The sequence below is a fragment of the Heptranchias perlo genome, chromosome 34 (genome assembly GCF_035084215.1).
Source record: "Heptranchias perlo isolate sHepPer1 chromosome 34, sHepPer1.hap1, whole genome shotgun sequence".
NCBI lineage: Eukaryota > Metazoa > Chordata > Chondrichthyes > Hexanchiformes > Hexanchidae > Heptranchias > Heptranchias perlo.
Window position 1 is genome coordinate 21,973,108 of NC_090358.1, and position 18,463 is coordinate 21,991,570.

Sequence of the window (18,463 nt, forward strand, 5' to 3'; positions counted from 1 at the left end):
TAATATTTTTTTCCCAGGATTTCAGAACTATGATATTCCTCAGTCTTTCCTTCCTCCTATAATCTTGAGGCTTTTTAAAACCCAAGCTTGGTGTCAATCAATGACTACCCCTTGACTTACTTCATTTACTTTTTTCAACCTTGGAGGTATCTTTCACTGTGGAGCTCAGCCCTTGATTTGCTTTCTGAACAGAATGTAAACATGACAACATGCCTTGCAGAGCATTTTACTTCAACGCTGCTTCTCCGTTTTTAAAAAAAACTTGTCTCAGACGTGACCTTGTGAGATGCAGGCTTTGAGGTGGTACGTTATTTATCATAAGGTAAATACAGTGTCAGTGCCTAAAGAAAGAATCTCAATGCCAATGTGCGCCAAGTCAGGGATGGCAATGGCAAAGCTGTAGCCTGACAGGATGGCATCAAGTTACGATAATGGGTTATGCCAAAAGATACGGGAAGGCCACAGAACATTGAAAATTGTACCATGAATCACCATTATATACCTCAAAAGTAGAAGGCAGCCTTGTCAAGGCTATTTCCTGGAAGTTATTTTCTTGCCATGGGTGCAAATTATATGGCTCAGAAAGGTGGCCAATGTTATCTTATGATTCATTTATATGTTATATTGCAGTACTATTTCAAAATTAAGTTCAAACGCACAGAACATGAATTATCAGCTGAGCAGATCGTTGAGAGGAAAATCAGGTGGAGAGGACCTTGTGCCTGTAATGGAGTTTGTCCGAAGGAAAACTGGGCAGGGTCGGTCACTGGAGTGCGATTGCACCCCACCGCCTGATTTTCCTCTCTGGTGCTCTGCCCGGGCAATTTTTCACACCCTGGTGGTGAAGGTGAAAATCAGCTCAGTGCAGTTTACAGAGGTGGATCTCAAAATGTACTACATGTTGACCTGAACTTTTATAGGGGAGTGCTTGCCATGTTGACACTAACAAGTGTTTTTTTTGAGAGGGGGCCTCAGATGATTGCGCTGGAATAGTGCTTATCATTTTCAGAACAATGTGGACAGAATTGCAGCCTTTATCAGATTGCATACAGTCAGTCTGAGAACTGGCAGTATTGGTAATTGCCCCCAGTAGCAATTATATTGGTTCTCTCCTGTTTGCTAATAGCCCAGTGACCTGCCAAAATAAACACTCATCAAATAGAGGCAGAAGCAGAAAAGCAATCTCAGACAGACACGGATAGCGAGATTTCATGATTTGGTTTCCCATTAAGCTCACAGCTGTTCTGGACAAATTTCCGTCTGTTCACTTAAAAAAGATTCGGATGCTTTTAAATAAAAGGAAGAAAGAACTTGCATTTATATAGCACCATTCACGACCCAAAGCGCTTTACAGCCAATGAAGTACTTTTGAAGTGTAGTCACTGTTGTAATGTAGGAAACGCGGCAGCCAATTTGCGCACAGCAAGATCCCACAAACAGCAATGAGATAACGACTAGATAATCTGTTTTTGATTTTGGTTGAGCGATAAATATCGGTCAGGACACCGGGGAAAACTCTCCTGCTCTTCTTCGAATAGTGCCATGGGATCTTTTAGGTCCATCTCAGAGGGCAGACATGACTTCGGTTTAAAATCTCATCTGAAAGACAACACCTCCAACTGTGCAGCACTCCCTCAGTTCTGCACTGGGAGTGTCAACATAGATTATGTATTCCAGTAATATCAATGGCCTGAATTTTACCCTGAGTGGTGAAGTTCCGACCTAACTTTTGAGTGATTTTAAATTGCAGTAAAGTCTGCTCCTGATAGTTTTTTTGGTGCTAAAAAAATGAATCATGCAATAATTTGAATTAAGAAAACATAAATAACACAGGAAAGTGGAACTTAGTGCTTGAAAAATTGAATCACCAGGCAGTTTGAATGAAGTGACTGAGCTTGTAATGTGTACTGGCACATAAAACAATGCTTACAGGAATCAGCCTCATACCCAGTTGGGCAAAGCACTGTCATCAGGCTTGAATCACAGGAATTATTGACTGCTGCCTAGCTTCCCGTGATGTAGCTCCTTGAATGCTTTACACAAAATGGACTTGTGTTAGGACTCTAAATCGAATCTACAGCACAGAAACTGGCCATTCGGCCCAACTGTGCTGGCATTAATGCTCCACACGAGCCTCCTCCCACCCTTCTTCATCTCACCCTATCAGCATAACCTTCTATTCCTTTCTCCCTCATGTGCTTATCTGGCTTGCCTTAAATGCATCTATGCTGGTCATGTGGTAGCGAGTTCCACATCCTAACCACTCTCTGGGTAAAGAAGTTTCTCCTGAATTCCCTATTGGATTGATTAGTGACTATCTTATATTTATGGCTCGTGGTTTTAGACTCCCCCCTACGTCTACTGCAACTGCTCCGTGTGAAAGCTGGTACATCAGGCAGCCCACAAGGGCAATCAGCTGGTGCTGCTGTTTAGAGATTTACTAACAAAGCCCATTAGAAGGAAGGCAAATTCAAGTTGCTGCTTTCAAGTCAGCCTTGATGGCTCAGTGGGTAAATGGACCGCCTACTATGGTATTGAGAAAGACAGGTCAAGAAGGCCCAGGTTTCAAGCCCTGCTCTGTACTGAGTTAGCTAATCGCATCGGAAGAACCTCAGTGTCTCTCAGGTTGGAAAAGGGAACAAGTGGCTCTTGCTCTTCTTCCTGGTCACCATCCAGTGACCCTCCCCCCCTCCTTACAAAAGTGTGCCTGCATGTTCACCGGGGGAGGTTGGACTTGGCTGTGATGCCCCAATAGTTGAATAGTTGCTGACATTCCCTGTCAAGGCTCACGTATGGGCAAAGTAGCAGAGATCTGCTGGCCCTCCTGGAACCATCGTGAGTCACGTCTTCAAAGAGTGGAATATTATTCTTGTCCAGTGAATGGAGCAATAATACTTTTGGCATTGCCCCAGCCCATTTGATAGCATTTCCCATGTAGATTATGTTCCGTATTCTCACGGGGTCTTGCAAAATATAATAAAACATAAATGACAAAATACCTTATGCAATTATGCACAACTCAGTCTTAGGCGAGGAATGAAAAATACGCTCTTTACATAATAAATAGTTTATGAAGAAGTTAAGTGACTGAACAGGACATAGACTATTAACTTACAATGAACTTTTTATGACCTGTGCCATTGTTATCAGCACACACACACCTCCCTTCATACACTGCTGAACCAGTTTATTGTTAATGCAAACTCTCTGCAATTGAAGTAATATTTGCAATCGAGTCACAGATGACCAAACTTGTGTTACGATTGCAATGTATACTAGACATCCTTGGAATGTAATTGCAGAGAAAGAGGCAACCAATCCCTCTTATTAAAAATGGGTGAAGCTAGACAATATTTTATGGTAACTATGAACCAAGGGTTTTAGGAAATACAATCTGGATTTTGTTCTTTCACTTGAATGTATGTATCAGTTACTGTGCTCCATGTTGGGCTCATAGTGATGCAGAGATATATGTCAGAACATAGTGAATTACAGAAATAGCTCCCAGTTCCTTCATTGTCGCTGGGTCAAAATCCTGGAACTCCCTACTTAACAGCACCGTGGGAGAACCTTCACCACACGGACTGCAGCAGTTCAAGAAGAAGGCCCACCATCACCTTCTCAAGGGCAACTAGGGATGGGCAATAAATGTCGGCCTTGCCAATGAAGCCCACATCCCGAGAATGAATTTGAAAAAAGGTTAACATTAGGCTGTCAGTAGGGGAAAGAGAATGAGAAAGAGAAAAACACATTGGGTGACTAAAAGTAGATACAAATCAGTGGAGAGATGGCAGGGAAGCAGATAGATTCAAAAACAGAAACACAGCAGGAACTAAAGCCAAGCAGTTCAGAATTAAGAGAGGAGAGAAAGGTAAGAGAGACTGGGATAGAGTTAACTCACAACCATACTTTGGGCACGGAATACTACAAAAGTCATTGAGGCAGATTTTCAACCTGACACCCGGGTGTAAAACTGGTGTTATATAAGTCCCTGAATTTCATTTCCATTGTTTCAAAATCTACCCCTGCAAAAGTGCTCAAGATGATCTCCACACGTGGTATAAACACCATTTACAAATATATTCTATTGTGCTATTTAGACTGTAACAAATTCAATCAAGAAAAATTCCAAACAAATACATTACTAGCAGATAACTGCTTTGTTATTCCTTACCTAACAAGTATTTCTCAGAACAGACGTAAAATGTTGAGATCCATTGCAGTACACATTAATGAGAAAACTCTTTTGCTATTGTCATCTATTCTGGGCCTAATTATCAGTAGACTTCAGGGGATTTCGATGCTGTCCCTATCCCTTGTTGTATGCAGCAGGTGATAATTATTCTACTTGTTTATGAGCAGACTTTCGCACCCTGTTGTGTCTTGGTGCTATATTCTGTCCTAAAAATACCACATTCAGGTACTTCAGCTCCCTCACTAACTCTACTGAGGCTTCTTCACAAAATGTCTTCAAAACAGTCAGGCCATGTCCTCTCACCCTGTGAGACCTACATTCAAATCCAGCCCAGACTGATGGGATGAAAGTCTCTATCTCCCTGCTGACTGTAAGGTTCCTGTGTGAAATGACCTTAGGCAGTCTCAGCCCCTACCCAAGTGGGCGTTGGCTGAAAGACAAGGATGCTCTGAATTGGCACTAATTGGCACTAAATTAGCAACCTCACTCAGAGGAGTTGTCAGGATGGCTGGTGTGGGATATGGAAAGGTGTCAGACTGGTGCAGTAGGAGCTGCCCTTCTGAGGTTTGGCCTCAAGCAAATTGTTGGGATGATCAGAAGGAGCTTTACACTCCATCGAACTCTACCATACCTGACTTGGGAGCGCTTATTAGTAACATTGCGTGCCTGAAAGAGGAAAGTGCTCCTCACGTTTTTCAGGCCTTACAATGGCGAGCACAAACTTCACTAGTAAAAAGTAAAAATGAAAATTATGGTGTTGAAATTCCTGTAGGCCCATTTTCGAAGGGCGTGCCCCAACCAGGGTACCTGAGGCCAGTCCAAAATTGGGCCTTGGACCTCGTTAATATTAATTGGGTGAACTGCTGGCACCTGTTTGCAGCTCCAAAGGCAGTTCACCCATTTTAAGGAAATGAATATTGAGCCACTTGCCTCACCGGCAAAGGCCCAATGGGAGAGAGTGGCAACCGGTGGGGGGGTACGGGGTGAGGAGAGGCCAATCGGGTGACTGGTGGAGTTGGAGGAGCACACCTGCTCCATAGCAATGATTTTTTAATTTTTGCTTTTAAAAAAAATGACCCATTGCCAAAGAATCCTTCCTATCCAGTTTCGGCAAGGGGGCCTAAAGTAGGTCCCTCATTTACATATGGAAGAGGCCTAACCTCTGTTTTAGGCGACCGCCAGGGACTCCTGCAAAATGGCCTGTGCAAAATCGGGTCAGATGTCCTTCAGGCTTATTTTGGGCTTGGGACATTGGTGCCTGAAATTGGCCCTCACTGCGCTCGTTTTACACCCGTCAAATGGGAACAGCTAGGTCCAATTTCTACCCCAATGTTTGTAAACGCAAAGGCTCCAGGTTTGTATGATGCTCAATGTTAATGTTGAGTTCGAGGTAGCCTAAAAGCTCTCAGTTCCCTGATGAGTTTTCAGAGGCTATTAAGTTCCTGGGATTCATTGAAATGTATGTCTTTCCTAATCTATGGCTCATAATAAAATTCCACTGGGCTGTGGCCCCTACATGCTGTTCACACCCAAGAAATGTCTGACCTTTGTTCTGGCTGGCCTCTGTTCATTTGTGGCTCCCTTTCTGCTGCAATATTAGTTTCTTATTTCCATTGTTCAAAACTGAGAATGTTAACAAAAACAACTCAGCCTTACCACACGTTACAGGACAGACGAATGAAGACTGATCTTTATTTTTTCCCTCTGTTTTAGAGTCCCTGATGTCCCCCCAAATGCAACACTGATATACGAAGTCCAGCTTCTCAAAGTCAGAAATGCTCCTGACCCAAAAACGCTGTCAGCTTCGGACTGCATTCGGATCTGTAAGCAGAAACGGGAGCGAGGGAACTACTACTTCCAGAGAGAAGACTATCACAATGCTGTGAGATCATACAACCTGGCACTGGAGGTCCTAAATGTTTCCTCAGAACGTAAGACACAAGCCAATGGTTATAGCTCACGTTTCACGTTTCACCAGGCCTCTGACTGTTGTTGCAGTGATACTTGGCTATTGTATTTGCATTGTGTTGTTTCTTGATCATTTCCCCCGATATAATCCCACTCTACTGGCTTTCTGCCTTCAGTTTAGCTAAATTGATAACATGGGTTATACTGCTGGCAACTGCTTTGGAATTACCAGTTCTGGGAATCGTACTTCAGGAAGACTATATTGGCCTTGGAGGGCCGCAGCACAGATTCACCAGAGTGATGACGGGGCTAAAAGGGTTAAATTATGGGGACAGGTTGCATAGACTAGGCTTGTATTCCCTTGAGTTTGGATGATTAAGGAGTGATCTAATTAAGGTATTTAAGATTATTAAAGGATTTGATAGAGTAGACGGAGAGAAACTATTTCCTCAGGTGGGGGAGTCCAGAACAGGGTGGCATAACTTTAAAATTAGAGCTAGGCCATTCAGGGGTGATGTCAAGAAACACTTCTTCACACACAGGGGAGAGGAAATCTGGAACTATCTCCACCAAAAAGAGGCTGGAGGTCAATTGAAAATGTCAAAACTGAGATTGATAGATTTTTGATGGTAAGGGTATTAAGGGATATGGAACCAAGGCGGGTAAATGGAGTTGAGATACAGATCAGGCATGAATGGCTGAATGGCCTACTCCTGTTCCTATGTTCCTGTGTCACTCCATATTGGCCAATAGGGATTGATATTTAGTGGGATGCAGTAGGTATCCTTGCTGCTTTTTCTTCCTTCTCATATACAGTGTCCTACAACGATCGAGTGCTACTTTTCATGGTACAGTCTACCATAGCAACTCTCTCATTGAGGGTAGGTGAGGTTGAATGTCAGTTGAGGCCTAGGAAGCTATGGGGCAGATTCCCTTCCCCCTGGGTGTGGGACAAGACACAGTGTGCCCGAAGCACGTTGCATCTGTCCAGGTTGAGAAATGCCCAGATCTGTTGAGCCTGCAGTTGTGGGACAGTCCACTGGTCTAGGGACCTTCTGGGCAATCTAGCTGCTGTTGGGGCAAACACCAACGAGAAGCCCTCTAGACCCGACAATCAATTAAACGCCACCAAAAAGAAGTAAGCCACTTACCTTCCAACCTTGCTGCCTGACTTCTCACCCTCTGACCTAAGGGGAGCTCAGGTGCAAAGGTCCACTGCCAGCTTCTTGGGGCATCTTGGGAAATGGGTTCCCTGGCTGCAAACACAGGGAACACCCCCTTCTGCCTCTTACCATGATGTTGCTGGGCCTCCATCTATTGGAGGTACAGGCCCTACTCCACTCCTCAGTGAAAGCTTTGCAAATCCCAGGGCAACATGAAAGAGGCAGAAACTTGATGGTCAAAGGTTTCTGGCCTGTTCTTTCTGGCCTTTACACCCAAGGAATAAGTGTTCTCATTGCTTTTAACGAGAAGCTGTGACCTACAAGAACCCTCACACAATCCTTTGTTTATAAATCACTGCATGATGGCAGATAATGTATCTCACATAGTTCTTTGCAATTCAATCATGACTCATTGATGCTGTCAATCTGAAGTTTCACTAAACCTAACCCATGTAGCAAAGACATAACCCTTATAAGACTCAGTTGCAGATGATACAGACCAATTGGCTACTGGAGTAGTGAACGGTATAACTTGAACATGTATTAAAACAGGTCTGGACATGCTGGATGTGTGACAGGACTGGTTTGCTTCACTGTAAGACCGCTTCAGGACAAAAGAGAACCTGATTTTCATTTCAACAAGCATACCACAAATAAAAAGTACATGTCGTATAGATACACTCACATATTCAAGTCACAGTGACTGAAAATATGGAAACAAAACACGGGATTAGTTCAGGCTCGCATGCACCCAGTTTATTTTAACAAATAGACTGAAATTTGGCCGGACCAATTTGGCGCTGAATTGCTTTTAAAGAGCCCAAGTTACAAACTTTGTGCTAAAGTTTCCGAGGGGGTTCTCCTGATCTCCCACCATCATTTTGGTGCTAACTCCGGAGAAATAGTGTAAATAGGAACATAGGATCATAAGAACAGGAGTAGGCCATTCAGGCCCTCGGCCTGCTCCGTCATTCAATTAGATGATGGCTGATCTGTACCTCAACTCCATTTACCCGCCTTAGCTCAATATCCCTTGATAACCTTACCCACAAAAATTTATCTATCTTAATCTTGATAGTTCCAATTGTTCCCCAGCCTTTTGGGGGAGAGTGTTCCAGATTTCTACCACCATTTATATGAAAAAGAGCTTCCTGATTTCCCTCTTAAATGGCCTGGCTCTAATTTTAAGATTATGTCCCCCCCATTCTTGATGCCCCCATCAGAGGAAATAGGTTCTCTGTATCTACCCTATCGAATCCTTTCAATATTTTAAACACCTCGACCAGATTCCCCCTTAATTTTTTATACTCAAGGGAACACAAGCCAAGCCAATTAAGCTGTTTCTCCAGGATTTCCGTTGAAGTTAAGGCAGGAGATCGGGCAGGACTCCCTGTGGAAATTTTAGCCTGCTAAGGGTAAACTATACACGTGCCTTATGTTACGAACCATCTCTGGGAGGACAAGCTCATGATACAGTGTGTGCGGGTAAATTGCTTCTCTAGTGGCGCAAAGGATGCAAAAAAATCCATAGTGTTTCGGGGGTATCCGCGGTACAATAGCGCAGGTTGAAGCAAAAATTGGGACAGGACCTGGTTGTGCCAGTTCTCAGCCCCGTTAGTCCTATACCGGGAGTTTCCTTGGGCCAAGCGGGTGGCACTTGTTGTCTCCTCCTCCTTTCTGTTGTCTCCGCCTCCTTTCCAGGTGACATAAAAATATAGGTCTGACATATATAGGGGTAAGCAGCAACATACACACTTGATCGTGTATCGAGCATGCACCTGTGTTGCACGAAGCCGGCCACGTACAGTTTGTACCTGTCTGGTGTTGCACTGCCTACTGGCCAAGGGAAGTCCGTTGTGGTACTTTACATTCTGAATTGTAGGGGACCATGCCAGTTGTGAGACCCACCTCAGAGGTTCTTGTTGGAAACAGTTTCCACAGCTCAGCACTGCAGCAAAAGGCAAAGATTTGCTTAACTGGAACGTAACTTAGCAGCAGAGTGTCAGTGAATCTCATCATTTCCTCTGTGATCAATCACTGCCTTTGTGGTGTCACAAGGCAGGTTTTTACATTGTCTTACATCCATACCATACACGCAAACAAGCACTAGGAGACATTCTCTGCTGTGAGTTAATTAATAGCACATTGAATTTAAACGCACTACTCTATGGGACAGAGAGGCCGACTCTGCATTAGCTGGGTTGGGATTGTATTGATTCTTCATAAATAAGCCAAGTATCTGTGTGAGCAGAGTTCTGTTAGTTAGGCTTCATCTTTGAGAGAGTAATTAGTACTGAGTGGGTGTGATGAAATTATGTGACAATTATTTAGTTTGCCAAGATCTTGCCACATGTAAACGATGCAAATGATGAAACATCTGCAGCATACAAGGAGAAATGTGAGCCCTGAAATTCCTCTGGAGGGCTTTTAGGGGCAGTTCTGAGGTGGGATGAGAATTTTGCCTGTCCCAATGAAAGTGCCCCTGTCCCTGTCCAAATCTTCAGGTCAGAGGTATTTGAATATTGTGGGAAAATGCTCACACCAAGACAAGGACAATGACAACAAAAACATGTATTTATATAGCGCCTTTAACATCCAAAGGATGTTTTTCAATGTTAAAGCCCTATGTAAATGCAAACTCCCCGTTTCTCTGACCCTATGCCTCTTGTCCATCCTCCCCTTTCGTCCCACCGTAACCCCATGTGCCTCCTGGATCCATGTTTTGGAAGTCCCTCCACCTCTCCCCCTCTCCATCTCCCTCTCCTCCTTTAAACCCCTCCTTAAAGCCCACTTCTTTGACTTACCTTTTGGTAACCCGTCCTAATATCTCCTTCTTTGTCTTGACATCCATTTTTTCTTATGCCTTTGAGAACAGTCTTGGGTCATTTTCTAAAGGTGCTACATAGGTTACCATTGTTGGTGTTGGTGTTTGTTCTTCTTCATCTCCCAAGTTGAACCAAAGTTGCTTCCTTCATTACAATGGGCAGAGTCACTTCATGATGCAGTTGGCTTTTCCCCAACAGTAACAGCATGGAACAACTCTGGAGGAGAGAAATCCCAAAATAGCGAATCACCATAAAGCCGTCCCCCCCAAAAAAACTGAGGATATTTGATTCCTAGGTCAGGCATTCTAGGCGCAGAACAGAGGTCACAGGGAGCACTGGTATCTGCACCCGCTATTTTAAATAGATGGACAGGAAATCAGGGGCTGCGGACCCGAGATTTCCCAACCAGCATGCCCTGCCAGCACCAGGAACACCCGATCTGCGAATCAGCGTCTATAGGTTTCTTCTGATAGATACTTTGAACAGAAAGTTCTCCCCTTTAACTTTTCTTCCCCTTTAATACTGTACTTAGCTGCCCAGTATTAGCACAAGGGAAGCATCAACAGGGCAGTTATTCACGAGTAGCTGTTGTTGAAAGGGTTCAACCTGTGCCCCGGCCTTTGCAGCTGTATGGGCCCCTGTTAAGTAGCCTGTCAAACTCTCTGAGGCATTTATATTTTCTATGGCCTGTTGCCCAACCTATACTACTGAAATTTTTAACTTGTGTTGCTGCTACTGCAGACAGACTTGGAGTACCTTAAAATCTTTATTATGAATACAAATTTAAAATGAGGCCGAGCGAAAATTTAGCATGTTTGTTGGTGGGTTTGGTTTCGATAGTTGCTTTTATTCTGCGCCAAAGCCCACGATGGTGAACCGGTGGGTGGCTGATGCGTGGGTCTTGCACAACTGGCTCCAACCGTAAAATAAATTTTCCAGGATTTGCTGTGGGCCTTCCCAGCTGCCTGCCTCAGCAGATCCTGGCAAGTTTATTTTCAGGGTGCAGCCAGCTGCACAAGGCATGCGTATCATTAACTGGCACCCCTAGCTCCTATAGTAGCTCAATATCAAACAGTGTTAACAATCTCAGAACAGATAATTACTCAGATCCTCCAGAATTGACAGCCCTAAAGGGTAGTTCCCTTTTATTCAATTCTAATCCACACATTGGAAGAAAAATAAGGAACCTGCTTAAGGAATGGTGTTGAACTAGATAGTGAAGAGGTTGAAAGAGATCTGGGAGTAATAAGTAAGCTTACCATTCATCACGTCCAATCGTTGCAATGGGCAGAGTCACTTCATGATGCAGTTGGCTTTTCCCCAACAATAGCAACATGGAACAACTCTGGAGGAGAGAAATCCCAAAATAGTGAATCACCATAAAGCCGTCCCTCCCAAAAAAAAACTGAGGCTATAAAAAACCCTGGATAGACCGCACCTGGAGTACTGAGAGCAGTTCTGGGCACCGCACCTTCGGAAGGACACATTGGCCTTGGAGGGAGTGCAGCGTAGGTTTACTAGAATGATACCCGGACTTCAAGGGTTAAGTTCTGAGGAGAGATTACACAAATTGGGGTTGTATTCTCTAGAGTTTAGGGGTGATCTGATTGAAGTTTGTAAGATATTAAGGGGAACAGATAGGCTGGATAGAGAGAAACTATTTCCGCTGGTTGGGGATTCTAAGACTAGGGGGCACAGTCTAAAAATTAGAGCCAGACCTTTCAGGAATGAGATTAGAAAACATTTCTACACACAAAGGGTGGTAGGAGTTTGGAAGTCTCTTCCGCAAAAGGCAATTCATGCTAGCTCAATTGCTAAATTTAAATCTGAGATAGATAGCTTTTTGGCAACCAAAGGTATTAAGGGATATGGAGTTAGAGCACAGATCAGCCATGATCTTATCAAATGGCGGAGCGGGCTCGAGGGGCTGAATGGCCTACTCCTGTCCCGATGCTCCTATGTTGCAGAGCAGGAATTATCAATAAATATAATGCCGAGCACCACTGGCAGGTCAGTAAAGTAAAGAGAGAAAGAAAGAACTTGCATTTATATAGTGCCTTTCATGACCTCAGGACTTCCCATAGCGCTTTACAGCCAACAAAGTACTTTTGAAGTGTAATCACGATAATAATTCTGATGTTACCATACTGATGTTGTATAAGGCCTTGGTTAGGAGTCACCATGGGGTGATTTTAAACCCCAAGAACGAGTGGGTTGGGGGCAGGTGGGAGTTGAAAATAGTTGGTTTTTTTTGGTCGCAACCGCAAAATTTTCGGACTTTGCATTCCCGGTGGGAACCCTGTACTTTTACACGCCAACGTTAAGCCCAGAAATAAAGCCGGGTTGCGGTCGCAACCGAGAAAGCAACTTTTTTCAACTCCCACCCACCCTCAACCCACCCGTTCTTGGGGTTTAAAATCACCCCCCATGAATCTACCTTCAGTTTTGGTCACTGAGGCATCCTGGAAGGGTCACAAGCCTGATCCCTCGTGTCAGAGGGACTAAGTTATAAGGAAAGATTTGGGCTCTTCAGCCTTGATGAGGGGTGAATGAGAAGAACTTTGTAGAGGTACATAAGATATTATGTGGAATAAGAAAGGTTAATGCTGAGCATTCTTTCAAATTTAAACCAGGATTGCAGGACAAATGGACAAAGGTAGGAACTGGTAAAAGGTAAGTTCAGGATGCAAGACAGAATTTGCATTTATATAGTGCCCTTCATGTCCTCACGATGTCTCAAAGCACGTCATAGCCAATTAATAAATTTTGAAGTGTAGTTACCATTGTTACATAGGCAAGCATGGTAGTAATCTGGACACAACAATGAGACAAATGGCCAGCTAATCTATTTTTGGTGATGTTGGCTGAAGGATAAATGTTAGCCAGGACACTGGGTGAACTCTACTGCTCTTCAAATAATGCCTGCAATCTTCAACAACCACCTTAACATCTCATCTAAAAGATGGCAGCTCTGACAATGCAGCATTCCCTCAGTACAGTGTCAAAGTGTCAGCCTCAAGCACATGCTTAAGACCTGCAATGGCACATTAACCTGTAACCATCTAACTCAGAGGCGAGGGTACCACCACTGAGACAAGCTGACACTTAATTTCAGACAGCACTTCAGAAAGAATGATTAATACCATGAATGGTCTTCAGCTCTGGAATCATTCAAGGTTCAATTAGGTGCTGTGATTGGGGCGTAGATTTCTATGGAAGGGTGAGCTAGATGGGCTGAATGACTTCTCTCATCTATACATATTCGTTTAAATCCCTTCATGGCCTGCCCTCCCTCCACACCCCCCCCCCCCCCACCCATCCCTGTAACCTCCTCCAGTCCTTCCACATTCCACCCCCCCCCCAACTCTCTGTTCCACTGATATTTTGTCTGTCTTCACAAAAGAGGGGGACAATGCAGAGATTGTAGAGAGGAGGAGTGTGAAAGATTGAATGGGATAAACATAGTGAGAGAGGAAGTATTAAGGGGTTTAGCATCTTTGAAAGTAGATAAATCGCCAGGCCCGGATGAAATGTATCCCAAGCTGCTAGGAAAAGCAAGGGAGGAAATAACGGAGGCACTGAGCATCATTTTCCAATCCTCCCTGGCTACATGCATGGTGCTGGAGGATTGGAGGACTGCTAACGCTGTACCATTGTTTAAAAAAGGAGAAAGAGATAGACCGAGTAATTATAGGCCAGTCAGTCTAACCTCGGTGGTGGGCAAATTATTGGAATCGATTCTGAGGGACAGCATAAATCGTCATTCAAGGACAGTCAGCATGGATTTGTTAAGGGTCTGACTAACTTAATTGAATTTTTTGAGGAGGTAACAAGGAGGGTCGATGAGGGTAATGCGTTTGATGTAGTCTACATGGATTTTAGCAAGGCTTTTGACAAGGTCCTACATGGCAGACTGGTCAAAAAAGTAAAAGCCCATGGGATCCAAGGGAAAGTGGCTAATTGGATCCAAAATTGGCTCAGTGACAGAAAGCAAAGGGTAATGGTTGACGGGTTTTTGCAACTGGAAGGCTGTTTCCAGTGGGGTCCCAGAAGTACTAGGCCCCTTGCTTTTTTGGTATATATTAATGATTGGACTTGAATGTGGGGGCTTGATCAAGAAGTTTGCAGATGTTACAAAAATTGGCCATGTGGTTGATAGTGAGGAGGAAAGCTGTAGACTGCAGGAAGTTATCAATGGACTGGCCAGGTGGGCAGAAAAGTGGCAAATGGAATTCAATCCAGAAAAGTGTGAGGTAAGGCATTTGGGAAGGGCAAACAAGGCAAGGGAGTGCACATAAATGGGAGGATACTGAGATGTGTAGAGGAACAAAGGGACCTTGGAGTGCATGTCCACAGATCCCTGAAGGTAGCAGAACAGGTAGATAAGGTGGCTAAAAAGACATACGGGATACTTTTCTTTATTAGCCGAGGCATAGAATATAAGAGCAGGGATGTTATGCTAGAACTGTATAAAACAATGGTTAGGCCACAGCTTGAGTACTGCGTACAATTCTGGTCACCACATTACAGGAAAGATGTGATTGCACTAGAGAGGGTACAGAGGAGATTTACGAGGATGTTGCCAGGGCTGGAGAATTTTAGTTATGAGAAAAGATTGGATAGGCTGGGGTTGTTTTCTTTGGAACAAAGGAGGCTGAGGGGAGATTTAATTGAGGGATATAAAATTATGACGGGACTAGATAGAGTGGATAGGGAGGACCTATTTCCCTTAGCAGAGGGGTCAGTGACCAGGGGGCATAGATTTAAAGTAATTGGTAGAAGGATTAGACAGGAGCTGAGGAGAACTTTTTTCACCCAGAGGGTGGTGGGGGTCTGGAACTCACTGCCTGAGAGGGTGATAGAGGCAGAAACCCTCAACTCATTTAAAAAGTACTGGGATGTGCACTTGAAGTGCCATAACCTACAGGGCTACGGACCAAGTGCTGGAAAGTGGGATTAAGCTGGATAGCTCTTTTTCGGCCGGCACGGACACGATGGGCCGAATGGCCTCCTTCTGTGCCGTGACTTTCTATGATTCTATGACGCTGGCCTCACTCCACCATTGGCAACTTGCCTTCAGTCACCTCAGCCCCACACTCTGGAATTCCCTCCCTAAAGCACGCCACCATCCCCTCCTCTTTTAAGACTACCCTTAAAACTCGTCTCTTACTCCTAATATCTCCTTCTTTGGCTCAGCATCCATTTTTTTAAATGCCTCTGTGAAGCGCTTTAGGATTGCTTTTCTACGTTAAAGGCACTATATAAATGCCAGTTGTTGTTGTTATCTTTGCAATGAAAATAGTTGACAGAAACGTTTTTACGACATTTTAAGTGTGATGAATATTTTCTGTTTCAATCCTTTTACAGTATCACTAGTCGATCTTTAGTGATGTTGCATATGGGGAGTCAAAGCCATGTGAATTGGGCAGGGCATGCAAATGTAATTCAGTCTCCATTTTAAAGTTGTACATTCTGTCCTTATTTTTACGTATTACATCAATTTTATATTATTATTTAGATTTAAATAGCAAAACTTTCAGCAATTTGGAGACAAAGTAGAGTTGGTTGAAGTATAAGGGTTTCACTGCAGTACAGGCTGAGGAGCTGGGGATGCCAAAACAGGCACCACAGCACCACCTCTGATGGCTGGGTGTAATTACAACGTGACAAGTTTACATAGGCATTCTCCATTATAAATGCGAACAATGGAATTTATAATGGGAAAAGTTAACACCAAAGTGTGACAGTAGGACAATAGGAAGTGCATATAGATGGGAGTAAGTTTCAATGCTGCACTATTCCTAATTTTAAAGTATGTTATGGTCATTCTAATATCTGTGCCGGTTTTAAATTGCAGTTATTCTCAGCACTGAGGAGGCAGAAGAACTGCAGGAAGATGGGCTGAAATGTCTCAACAATTTGGCAGCTGCCCAGCTGAAGTTGGAGCTCCATGAAGATGTGATTGCTTCCAGTAATGCTGTGCTGCAACTGGACCCCAATAATGTGAAAGCTTTGTTCAGGAAAGGAAAGGTTGAGTATTCTATGACCACAACCAGTGCAGAATTCACCCAGGGCTTGACATTCAGCTGTGCAAATATTACCGTTCCTATGAAATTGTTTCATCCCCTCATCTAATGCAAACGTTAACCCATTTATGTGAAACAGATTTGTCACTCCACTATACTGGCAGAGAAAGGAACTTCAGGCCAACACCTTAAGTGTTCATACACTAATATTCACCCAGTTTCACTTTAATGCCTTAGTAAGAGTTAAAATGAATCTATGTTTGAGAAACTTCAAGTTTGGAGGTCTTATTCATACAGGCACCTCCAAAACCCCATCTGAGCTAATGGGATTAATCTGGTGGAGGTATCATGCCACAGAGGGCAGTTTAGTTGATTCCTTTTACGTGTAAAATAAATTCAAACTTCAACTCCAGGAAGGACAACTGAGTGGGAAATTATTTTCTTTTTAACTGTTTAAATGTTTTTTTTTCTCCTTAGAATTGCTAAACTTCACCCTTTCTGCCCCAAACTGAGTTTACATTGCCACCTGAGATCTGAAGCACGGACCTGGAAGCACCAGGGTGTCGGGTTTGATGGTCAAGTCTGGAGATCAATTGGATCAACCATTGATCCCGTCTACACACCACTTTTAGCGTGAACCGCTCTGTAGCCAAACTAAAGACGATGGAGTAGAAATTAGACTCTGTTGACGAGGCCCAATTTCGGGCACCAACTTCCTACGCCCCAGGGACGGCTGAAAAACGTCCGACTCGAAATTGGGTCGGGCCATTATTCAGGCGTCCCTGGCAGTCACCTGAACAGGCACTTGGTCCCTTAAGTATGTAGATAAAGGGCTGAATGCTTGTTTGAGGTGCCCTCACAGAAGCTGGTGGGCGAAGAGCGGGACAGGTGTTGGGCTTGCCCCACTCAGGAGTCTTCAATGGCCACTGCGGCCTAAGCAACGGCCGCTGACTAAAGGTACCTTTTAAAAAAGAAATTGGTCCCCCTCCCGCTGTCCACCACCACCCCCTCCACACATTCTCGGGAGGCAGGCAGCCTTTGAATTTGCTGCTGCAAAAAGGCAAGCTGCCTGTGGAGATGCTACAGATGACGGCAGCTCCCCCGGATTATTTAGATGAGGCCCGAGGCCCAATTTCGGACTGGCCTTGGGCTTTCTCAGTTCGGGCATGCGGGGCTACGCGTGAATGCACTGTTTTTTTCTTATTATTCATTCATGGGATGTGGGTATCGCTGACAAGGCCATCATTTATTGCCCATCCCTAATTGCCCTTGAGAAGGTGGTGGTGAGCCGCCTTCTTGAACCGCTGCAGTCCGTGTGGTGAAGGTTCTCCCACAGTGCTGTTGGGTAGGGAGTTCCAGGATTTTGACCCATTGACTATTGACTAAGATATGGTAATTGACAAAGATATGGTAAGATATGGATAAGACTATTGATATGGTAATGAAAAGGTTGCTGCATGAAACTTTATGCTCGAGTTTTAAACATCTTTTCAATTCCCTGAAAGCTTATTTAAAACTATTATTTCAAAAGATATGGTCATTCACAAACGACGGGACTGTAAATTTCTGGGATTGAGAATAACACCTTTGCAAGATGTTAAGAACAACAATTTTCGGAAGGAAAGATGTCACCAGGCTTTTTAAAGGGGCGTCGTCATCGAAAACAATCTTATGAATCTTTTTTAATTTTGGTTTGTTTCCCAAGCACACAATGAGGTATCGTGACTAATGTTGAAATTTCTCATTACACTGCTTTCGCTGAAGAGTATTGCAACAAAATGATCCACAACATCTTGCCCCCCATCTTAGAATGATTATGAAGTGAAAGGAGTGGGTCTGATGCTAAATTTCCTTACTTCCTAATGGGGGAAAAAAAATCCCAATTTAAAAAGTTCCAAGCGTGCATATCATATTCATATTTTTGTTTGAATACGAGAAAGTGCGTAAATTTTCGTCACCTTTCTTTCCCGTCCCTTTTCTCCTGTTCTACAATTTGTGTTCGAAAGACACAAAATCCTCTCAGAGTTAAGCGTGGCATGCTTCAAATTGGATGTTAATAAGAACCTTGCCTCGGGGCTGGTGAGATTACCAAGCACAAAGTTTTCCAGGACTGCTAGGCATCTTACTGAACCTGAATACCAGGCATACACTAAAGAGCACACTCCAAAAACAAGGCGCTCTCTGTCCCCTCCCAGAACGCACATTAAAGAACATTGGATTCTAACAGGTATCTCCAACACATTTCTCTGAAATCCTTGCACAATACAACTGGATCAATGTAATATGCCCTATGTACAAACTTAAATTGGATCGGACAGATGCTCTTGCTCTGTAAAGTGCACATTA

The 18,463-nt window shown here is 43.8% G+C and overlaps 1 protein-coding gene across 1 annotated transcript in view; it reads left to right on the top strand.

The window, feature by feature from the left end:
- The window catches only part of fkbp16 (FKBP prolyl isomerase 16), a 134,767-nt gene that overhangs the window by 98,406 nt on the left and 17,898 nt on the right, over nt 1–18,463 (top strand). Inside the window, exons 4-5 of the mRNA XM_067971174.1 lie at nt 5,909–6,126; nt 15,949–16,121. Of these exons, the coding sequence (XP_067827275.1) occupies nt 5,909–6,126; nt 15,949–16,121 (391 nt within the window). The remainder of the gene's footprint in view (nt 1–5,908; nt 6,127–15,948; nt 16,122–18,463) is intronic.